General features: G+C 33.1%; 1 protein-coding gene across 1 annotated transcript; it reads left to right on the plus strand.

Moving 5' to 3' along the window:
* Window positions 1-8758: 8758 nt before the first annotated feature.
* LOC128996865 (uncharacterized) lies at window positions 8759-10451 on the plus strand. Its single transcript, XM_054422378.1, has 2 exons — window positions 8759-8867; window positions 9677-10451. The coding sequence occupies exons 1-2, from the start codon at window positions 8834-8836 to the stop codon at window positions 10186-10188; spliced, it is 546 nt and encodes a 181-aa protein (XP_054278353.1). The 5' UTR covers window positions 8759-8833; the 3' UTR covers window positions 10189-10451.
* The last annotated feature ends 512 nt before the right edge of the window (window positions 10452-10963 follow it).

A 10963-nucleotide genomic window follows, 5' to 3' on the forward strand; every position in this document is an offset into this window, starting at 1 on the left:
TTAATAAACGGTCGTAGGTAAATGTATTAAAATGTGAATCCAAATATATAAAGTTTTAAAACTGTTTCGGGTAAACATTTGTTTGATCATTCACACAACAAATTCAGCAGTATCTGATGGTTCAAAAATAGTGTTTCCTCCCATGCAACACCTAAAAGGTTTTAATTCTTGTATTTTGAAATGTTTATAATTCTTATGGGTCATGTAAGGGATGTCCTTACCCTCAATGTATAATGGTTCTCACTGTTATAATTTATTTCTGAATGTTGTAGAGCAATGAAACATCACAAAGTAATTGTTGGAGTTTCTATAGATTGACAAACCTAATATTATTTAGCATTTTCGAGCAATATTGCTGCTTTTAAATACATCGAAATACATTCAGTGATTATACATACTTCCTTAGTAAATTTTCTCAAACCTGCCTAATGACCTTGGACCAAGGTCCCTTTCATATACCAACTCCCTGATTGATTCCTGGTCCTGCTTTAATGACGCAAGTCCAAAGTACAGTAAAGAAAATGCTTTGGTGAAAAAGTATTATGGATTTGGTGTTAGTGCCTTAATGAAGTTAAAACTGCTTGAGCAGCTGATCAACTGATATGAATGTGGATAGGCCTACTGTTAAATAACAATTTTTTATGTATGAAATGGTCTTCGTTCATTCTCATACGTGACTTCGGAGCGTACTCCTAGTTTATACTGTACTTATTCCTCACCCACCAGAAACAATGCCTGTTTGGACAACATTTTAGTTAACTTCTCCCAAGACCTGTATGAAGTTACCTCAGCTGAGGGTCACTTTGCGGACCATACTCCACTCCTTTTCTCTTTAAAATCATATACCAATAAAAACTGTAAAACATCACAACAAACTTCTTATTACCGATCACAGAATAATAATGTTATCCAGCTATTTACTAATGAATTAATAAAAGAGAAGTGGAGTATGGTCGAAGAGCACAAAAACGGCAAGATAAATGTTAATACACTGTTTGATAGCTTCTTTAAAAGATATGTAGACCTTTGGCATTTTTGTTCACCATTATTAAAATGTAAAAAAAGCAAACCTACAACTAGTAAAAACAAAGTTAACTGGTATACCAATGAGTTAAGAGTTGAAAGAGACAAAATGCTGACTTTATTTCATATTTACAAAGATTTGTCAAGGAGTGGCTCTGAGCAGACACAATTGGCTTATAACGCTTATCTCACATGTAAAAGAAATTATAGAAAAAACTTAAAACTAACTAAAAAAATAGCTTGTGAGAAATACATTGATAGTGCAAGAAACAAATGCAAAGCTGCTTGGGAGGTCATATCCCAAGAAAGCTGCAAAAGTTCCACCAAAGTCATCCCTCTTGACCCTGAGTGTGTAAATCAATACTTTATAGAGTCTGTCAATGAACTGGTGAAAGGCATTCCTGACACTAATGTCAGTATCTGTGATTTAATGGGAACAAGACCTATAGCTCCTAACTCCTTTCACTGGACAAGTGTAAATCTGGTTGAAGTTTCGAAAATTGTTTCAAGCCTATCAAATTCAAAAAGCACTGATTTTTATTGGATATCCAACTATTTACTGAAACAGACAATAAATATAATTAAGGAACCACTTGCTTATATAATAAGTAGATGTTTAGAATCTGGCTATTTTTCAAATATGTTAAAATTGTCTTAAATTACACCGGTTTATAAGAAAGGAGACAGAAATCTTCCACAAAATTATCGTCCTATATCCGTTATTCCAATTTTTTCAAAATTATTTGAAACTGTTATGTACAATCAACTTAGCAACTATTTTGAAATAAACAGACTATTTTCTGAGTCCCAATTTGGTTTTAGACCCGGACATTCTACAATTTCTGCAGTAATGAAAATTGTCAGTAAAGCACTACATGCCTTTGAAAATAAAGAATCAGCCTTCCTATCCCTATTAGATTTAACTAAGGCATTTGATTGTGTACCGCCTATCAATATCCTTACTAAACTTAACTTTTATGGTGTTTCTGGCGACTCCTTGAAATTAATTGAATCATACTTAATGAACCGTAAGCAATATGTAAATATTATGGGTGCTCACTCATCATTGTGTGATGTCTCCTTGGGAGTGCCGCAGGGCTCAGTTCTCGGACCATTTCTCTTTATTGTAATAATAAATGATCTTCCCAAAAATGTAGGTGTAAATTCTATTATCCATGCAGATGATTCCACGTTTTTTACTTGTAGTAAAAACCTTGACCTCTTGGAGGCCAGAATAACCTCAGCTCAAAACCAAGCACAAGAATGGTTCTCAGCTAACAAACTGCTGTGTAATGAGACTAAAACTCAGAATATTTTGCTCAGTCTTTCACAAAATCAAAACTATCAATCAAAATCAATCATCGATCTAAATCAATCTGTAAAACTGCTGGGAATTCACATAGACTCAAAGCTCACATGGAATGACCATGTTGTAAATTTGTGTAAAAAACTCTCAAGGGTCAATTGTTTGTTTTGGAAACTGAGCTCCATAATCTCTACTGACTATCTGAGGACTGCCTATTTTGGACTCTTTCAGTCTCATATTGCTTATGGTCTCATACTTTGGGGACACTCTGCAAATGTCTCAGATGCCCTGATTCTTCAAAAAAATTAATTAGAACCATTTGTCAAGCCAGGCCTGGAGATCATAGTAGATGTCTTTTCAAACAATTGAAGATTCCTACAATTATTAACTTGTATATTTATCATGTATTAATATTCACAAAAACAAATCTAAATTCTTTTTTTATTAGACACGTGAGGTACACAATCACAATACCAGGAATAAAAACAAACTTGAAATCCCGCAACATAGGTTAACAAAGTTTGGAAATTCTTACATGGTAAATTGTGTTAAATTTTTTAATAAGCTTCCCGATAATGCTCACACCACTCCTCTAAAAGGCTTCAAAATCAAGTTGTATCAATGGCTTCTAGACAATCCATTCTTTACTATTAATGAGTTTATGGCCTTCAACATAGATAATATGTTTTAAGCTCTCAAATTAATGATAAGCAAGCATTAACTTTTGTTTGTTTGGATGAAGTTTACCAATTTTATTAATTTAATGTTTATGAAGCTGTTGTTTGGGTACTAGGCTGGAGTTGCAACTTTAGTTTTAATTTAAATATATTTAGATATTATTGATGATTATTATTGATATTATTTGATGTTATTGACTGTATACAGGGTGAGTTTTAATTGCCCCCCCCCCCAACATTTTTCTACATTTTTCAACTATCAATCCCCAGACCACTTCCAAACATTGTTGGGTAGTAAGTACTTCATTTTGACAAGGTGGTCATTTCCGGCCGCCATCTTGGATCCGCCATATTGGATGCAAAATTTTTTTTTCAAATGTAAAGGTGGGGTTGTGACCCATTATTCCGAACTACAGTTTTACCCTGATTACAATGCTTTAAACCGTTTTAAAAAATCTTTATTCATTATAAAGTTATGAGGGCTTTTTAAAACTTTATTTTTAGCCCATTTTAACATTGTGCATGTACAAACAAAGACCGTAATCTCAAAATAGTGCTAGATAAAGATAAGTATACACTACCAGTAATTGTCGACCTATTTTCACTTGGTTATGACTGATGTATTTTTTTCGGCCGCCATCTTGGATCCGCCATTTTTAAATGTGATAAATTATTTTAAATATGAAGGGGGTGTTGTGACCCATCATTTCGAACTACTTTTTTAAGCTGAACTTAATTCCATGATCTGTTTTTCATTTTCATTTTTTTATTTTGAAATATTGACATTTTTAACAACAAAATTGCAATATTTCATAAATAAAACTTGATAACAAAAAATAGATTGCGGCATTGAGTTAAGCTTAAAAAAGTAATTCAAAATGATAGGTCACAACACCCTCTTCATATTTAAAATAATTTATCACATTTCAAAATGGTGGATCCAAGATGGCGGCCGAAAAAAATACATCAGTCATAACCAAGTGAAAATAGGTCGACAATTACTGGTAGTGTATACTTATTTTTATCTAGCACTTTTTTGAGATTATGGTCTTAGTTTGTAAATGCACAATGTTAAAATGGGCTAAAAATAAAGTTTTAAAAAGCCCTCATAACTTTAAAATGAATAATGATTTTTAAAAACGGTTTGTGGCATTGTAATCAGGGTAAAAATGTAGTTTGAAATAATGGGTCACAACCCCACCTTTACATTTGAAAAAAAATTTGCATCCAATATGGCGGATCCAAGATGGCGGCCGGAAATGACCACCTTGTCAAAATGAAGTACTTACTACCCAACAATGTTTGGAAGTGGTCTGGGATTGATATTTGAAAAAATGTAGAAAAAAGTTAGGGGGGGGACAATTAAAACTCACACCCTGTATATTTATGTTGACCATGCCCATCTCATGTAAAAATGATCAACGGCAATAAATATCTTATGTCTTATGTCTTATCAAATTGTTTAGTTGAACCAGCTGTTAGGATTAGGCCCCTAAATATATGGTTTGACCTAGAAATAATTAGAACACAGATGAAACCATTGTTGTTCGATAGTGAAAAGTATTGTGAATAACATATCAAAAGTCTCCAAAAATATCTTTGGTGGAAGACCACCACTTTTCCAAAATGGCGGCCAAATCCAGTAGTTTTTTGCTTTTTATTGAAATTCTGACTTTCCAGTCAATATTGGTGAAAAGTCGTCAACACATTTAATGTTCCTCCTGAAATTACCTTTAAAATGATACCAAATACATGTACCTACAACAAAAAATAAACCCTGTAGAAATAATAAAATATTTCAAATAAAAATATTTGTTATAAATTAATGTAATAGTCCAAGCAAACTAAAAAAAAAACAGACACAGGGATCGTATAAAAATTTGCAAGTAAACATTTTATGGTTTTATTTTTATTGTTGTAGTGTGCAGAGTGACATACCAAAAGTTGCAAAAAATCAGTCCACGGGAAACCCCTAAATTAAGGAAAAAATGGCGGCTTTTCCCAATATTGGACAAATTTTGCAACAAAAGATACCACATGTTTTTTTGAACATTTTTCGAGATATTGACTTGGAACCACGACCGATATTTATTGGATGGTCCGTACTTAATTTCAATAGGGATCGCTTTTTGGGCCGCCATTTTGGTTCAGCCATATTGGATCTGCTATATTGGATATAAATATTTTTTAATGTAATTATAGTGTTGTGACACATCATTATGAACTACATTTCCACGCTGATTTCAATGCTGAAATCCGTTTTTAAATAAGTTTTTCCGTTGCTTAAGATATATCAAAACGAAAACTCTCCCCTATACATCAGTTATGGACGTATCGTAAGTTACTTTGAAAATGTGTTTGGATTATTTTTCTCCAGGTATTATTATTGCTTGCAGTTCGTTCTAGCCTTAAAATATTCAGTGATAAAAGATCTTTCATTTTAGTTGGCTTTCATTTTGTTTTATTTATTTTTTATTTTTTATTTATTTATTTTATTAAAACAGACTAGTTATAGACGAGGTACAAACCCCAACACAACATTAAATTAAACTTTTTTTATCAGTTTTTGTTAAAAGATTTATATCTCGGGTTGTTAATATGTTAACAAGTTCATTCTGGTATCAAAGTACTCAGTAAATGTTTGGCTTTAATTTTATTGATTATTAAATGGCACATGACAAATTTAAATGAATCATGTAGGCCTACCTTCAATGAACTATTGAATGAATTATTGATATTTTGAAATTTGTCTTTAGTTAAAGACATTTATCCCCAATTCAAAATAACTTCCAATAAGGAATCCATAGCTAAAATAAAAGTCAATACTTGAACGAATAGCTATGACGAGTTTTTCCCGTTTTCACTCTGCACAACACTACAAAATAAAACCATAAAACGTTTTGTTGAATTTTTTTAAAGGCCATATCCTATATTTATCTAAATATAATTTCCAAGTTACACAGATACGGTTATTTATAAGTACAGTTATTTATAAGTAAGTTATATAATAATATGTACCATCAGTCAAACACCACTCCCAATCTGTTGGATCTGCTGGTGAACTATTTCCACGCCATACTTGAACCTGATAGTACAACCTTAGACTGTGGTAGTTATCAATGTGTTTTTAAATTGTCAAAGTACGAAACGTCCATAAGAAATGTATGGGAGAGAGTTATAGTTTTTATATATCTTAAAATCGTAAAACGATATTTAAAAAACTGATTTCAGCATTGAAATCAGCGTGGAAATCTAGTTCATAATGATGTGTCACAACACTATAATTACATTAAAAAATATTTATATCCAATATGGCGGATCCAATATGGCTGATCCAAGATGGCGGCCCAAAAAGCGTCCCCTATTGAAATTAAGTACGGACTATCCAATAAATATCGGTCGTGGTTCCAAGTCAATATCTCGAAAAATGTTCAAAAAAACATGAGGTATCTTTTGTTGCAAAATTTGTCCAATATTGGGAAAAGCCGCCATTTTTTCCTTAATTTAGGGGTTTCCCGTGGACTGATTTTTTGCAACTTTTGGTATGTCACTCTGCACACCACAACAATAAAAAAAAACCATAACATGTTTACTTGCAAATTTTTATACGATCCCTGTGTACGTTATTTTTAGTTTGTTTGGACTATTCAATTAATTTATAAAAAAAAATTTATTTGAAATATTTTATTATTTCTACGGGGTTTATCTTTTGTTGTAGGTACATGTATTTGGTATCATTTTAAAGGTAATTTCACGAGGAACATTAAATGTATTGACGACTTTTCACCAATTTTGACTGGAAAATCAGAATTTCAATAAAAAGCAAAAAACTACTGGATTTGGCCGCCATTTTGGAAAAATGGTGGTGTTCCACCAAAGATATTTTTGGAGACTTTTCATATGTTATTCACAATACTTTGCACTATTGAACAACAATGGTTTCATCTGTGTTCTAATTATTTCTAGGTTTTGCTATTTATTTTCTTATTTTAAGGCGCCTAGATTCTTTAATTCCATTTTAAGGTTAACATGGGAAACTCCAGAGCGACTGGGGCGGAGACCCTTATGACGGATCTGCACCAAACTTCACAAAAACCAACCTTGAATAATGCTTAATAATGCCTGAAAGTTTCATTACAATCTGTCGAGCGGTTTCGGAATCCATAAAGGACAAACAAACAAACAAACATACAAACAAACATACATTGGACTTTATATATATAGATAAAATAGTAAGATCCAATAATATAGTGTTATAAATTAACAAGGTGCTTGAAAAATTCGTTATAATAATGATATTTCCATATGTACATTTATTAACACATTCCCTGACGTGGCACACGAATGAAATTTCAGCCAAATAAAGTAAATTTGTGTTCAAATTACCATACTTTCAAGAAAACAAGAAAACCAAAGTGTTTTTATAGGAATAACTAGCTGACCCGGCGAACTTCGTATCGCCTAAGTTATAGGTTTCCCCTAAGACAGACCGACCCGGCAGACGTTGTCTTGCCTTTGACAATTTATAATTTAAGTACCGTTACGTTTAATTTTCAAGATGATCTCGTTCGCATCGCTCAATCTCGTCCTGGTTGAAGTTCGTTCGCTACGCTCACTCACCTTTGGGTTGGAGCTCGTTCGCTACGCTCACTCACCTTTAGGTTGGAGCTCGTTCGCTGCGCTCACTTGCCTTCAGGTTAGCTCGTTCGCTACGCTAACTCGCCTCCAGGTTGAAGTTCGTTCGCTACGCTCACTCACCTTTTGGTTGCAAATTAGCTGTTGTCATAAATGTAAAAGAAATAATAGTGCTGCACCCTGTTGGTAATCCTTGTAACTTTAATGCTATTGAACATCATAGAACAGAACCAACTTGTTTAATTGAAACAGCTGTTAAGATTCATTAATTCCATTTCTCATAAGGTTAACATGGGAAACTCCAGAGCCACTGGGGCGGAGCCCTTTTAAGAATTTCGAAACGGGAAATAGTTTACGTCCGATTCGCATACCTACAGAATTTACACACCAAATTTCATAACGATCGGTGAAGTCGTTCCGGAGGAGTTTGCAGACAAACACTGTGACACGAGAATTTTATATATTAGATTATGTATAATTAGGTAATTATATTTATCCTCTGCAAACAGTACCACTCACTAGTGGTACACATGTCTACCTGTCATCATGTTGAAAACAATTAGGCTACATTCCGATTCCATGAACTTACAAACAGACTTTGAGTAGTAATAAATGTCTTTTTGGTTTAATTGTTGATATTTCAAAAGTTTTTTTGTTGAAATAAATAGAAACAGATTTCTTTGTAACTTGGTGTTTTATTATTGATGTAACCTGAATTAGGTTCATGGACCACCCATGGAGACGTTTCTTGTGGTTTCTACAAACACGAATACATAGTAAAAACACTCACAAAGACTCCGAAAAGCCATATTGTTGCTTACAATCACCATAGTAACAGTGTCTCTCGGTATACTTGTGATTTGGGTTGTGTAAAAAACACCCTGTACAGTCTTAAGCTATGTTGCTTAATCAATTGTGCAAGCTTTCAAATCATATTCTCTAAAATTTCAAATCTTGTAATTTAACTGCTGCACCCATTACAATGTTTTATGATGCTCGCAATTTTTCAGTCTAACAATGCAATCACCATAATTGTGTTTTCTTGAAATAATGGGTTTTAATTAAATATTATTGGTTCTATGCATCATAAATTTTGACAGTTAACTTTTGATGATATTAAGTCTTTGACTTTGTACTACTTAAAGGAAGCTATATTATCAATAAATCTTTGAGATTGTGATAATTATTGGCAATGAGATATTCAAGTATATTGTTCGCTGTGGTCCGTAAGTAAATTTTTACAGTAACAATTTTACAATCACATCATTCAAAACTTCACTGTTACGTTGACAAATTAGTATTTTCTTAGATTAAATCATATAGACTTTGATTAAACATACTCTTCCATAGATTTATCATTTGGATAAGTTTAAAACAATTTCAAAGGATTATTATGTCCAGTAATGGTTGATATATTTTTATATTTGTAAAATGTTTGACAAGCTAATTTTAAAACCAAATAGAAAGGTCATGTTTACTTAAAGGACCTATGCGTACGTTTATGATTTTCTTTCGTCTTGAGGGCCTGAGGAGGTAGCATTACAAATTCAATGAATCTTTGAACAGCTGTCATTTTTACTTGATTGTCCTTTTGAGATCTGGTTTGCAGCATGGTTTTTTGTTCAACAAGACTTTTAGTATTATCATTGACTTTATACAAAGTCAATGGTATTATGCATGTGTCAACCTATGCTTACCTTTAAGGGTTTTTAACTTACTCCCTATGGGCCGTCCCCCATAGGTGACATCCGATCACCATGTACCCAAAAAAGTAGCTTAATGACCAGTAATGATATGCAAAATTTGGTTGTGATATCTTTTTTTGTTTTAAAGTTATAAATTCTTCCTAATTAAGACTAATTGTCACCCTGTATACTTAACTTGGTTAGTTGGTAAACAAACAAAAAAAATGTAAAACTGCCTTGACTCACACCAGAGCAATTAATATGAGGTTTATGGATAATCTATAAGCCGAAAGTTCTACTAATTGATTTTTAAAGATTTTGATTATTCAATTCTAAAACCTTTTTTGCAGTTGTGGGGCTGGTGAAAGTAGGATTTTCCCAAGATAAAAAGCCTTCACATCATGGACCAGTATTCACAGGAGACGATGAGCATGAGCCTTCACATCATGGACCAGTATTCACAGGAGACGATGAGCATGAGCCTTCACATCATGGACCAGTATTCACAGGAGACGATGAGCATGAGCCTTCACATCATGGACCAGTATTCACAGGAGACGATGAGCATGAGCCTTCACATCATGGACCAGTATTCACAGGAGACGATGATGACCCTTCATATTACGGATATCTTAGAAGTCAAGGAAAATCGTATGGGAATAAGCCAACTAAGCCTCGTCCTCCCCCTCACAAAGGCCACTATCGAACTGATGAATTCATTGACGATAGCGATGATCATTCAATACTTTCCAATGAAGATGAATTTACATCACAAGATAACACGTCTGATTTATCCGATAATTCTTTGGAAGATTCTTATGAGTTTGCAGGAGACGTTTTTGAATTTTTCAAGTCACCATAGAAAAGTTGTGCTTCGCCACCACAGATAATTAAAGGTGGAGTAAAAGATCCTCCAAAAAGTCACTTTGTCGGTTGAGTATGATGTTAATGTCCCAAAAGTTACACCCATCGAAGCAAATTTTACTAATCTACTAAAGAGGTTAATGTTGTAAAGTCCAGAAAAAAACTATTTCTGTATTTATTAATTAATTTATATTTCTGTTTTTTTTTTTATCGAGGATATGAGTAATTCCACCTTGAAACAATAAATGTTTGAATACATCATTTACTGCTGTTCATAATTTTGTATTTAAGAGGGACTGGTAACAATGATAATAAGACCTGAAGTTAAACATTTAATGAAGCTCTAAATTGGAAGAAAGTATTAAAATCTATATAATTAATACGCTACATGAAACTTTGTTGGTTGAACTCCTCCGCCATTTCTTAACCGATTTTATCCATTGACGTCTCACTGGAAAGAGCGTGTCGCGTAGATTTGCAAACTGGCATTACATTTTTGAAAAAATCCCTTGGGCTCTGCCCCAGTGGGTTTGAAAGTTCCCATGTTATCCTTATGGAGAACTTAATTGTTTACATTTTGATCAGCTGTATAATTTAATTGCTGTTATTTATTTTTCAATTCGTAACGCATTGAGTACATTTATTTACTATTTGAGTTTGTGAAAACATAACCCCCAAGTTTGATGGTGTTAGTATGGTTGTATCTTAAATTTGTGTATTTATCGTTGTTTTGTGTTGCTATGACGGATTGTGTTAGCTTGATCGTAACTTTA

Source organism: Macrosteles quadrilineatus, unplaced genomic scaffold, assembly GCF_028750875.1.
Source record: "Macrosteles quadrilineatus isolate MER2022 unplaced genomic scaffold, UCM_ALF_1.0 Scaffold_6__1_contigs__length_79288215, whole genome shotgun sequence".
NCBI lineage: Eukaryota > Metazoa > Arthropoda > Insecta > Hemiptera > Cicadellidae > Macrosteles > Macrosteles quadrilineatus.

Excerpts from the sequence above, each read along its gene's own strand:
- LOC128996865 (XM_054422378.1), top strand. The coding sequence starts at position 8,834 with ATGAGATATTCAAGTATATTGTTCGCTGTGGTCC. Across the intron at positions 8,868-9,676 it reads TATATTGTTCGCTGTGGTCC|TTGTGGGGCTGGTGAAAGTA; the intron begins GTAAGTAAATTT and ends CCTTTTTTGCAG.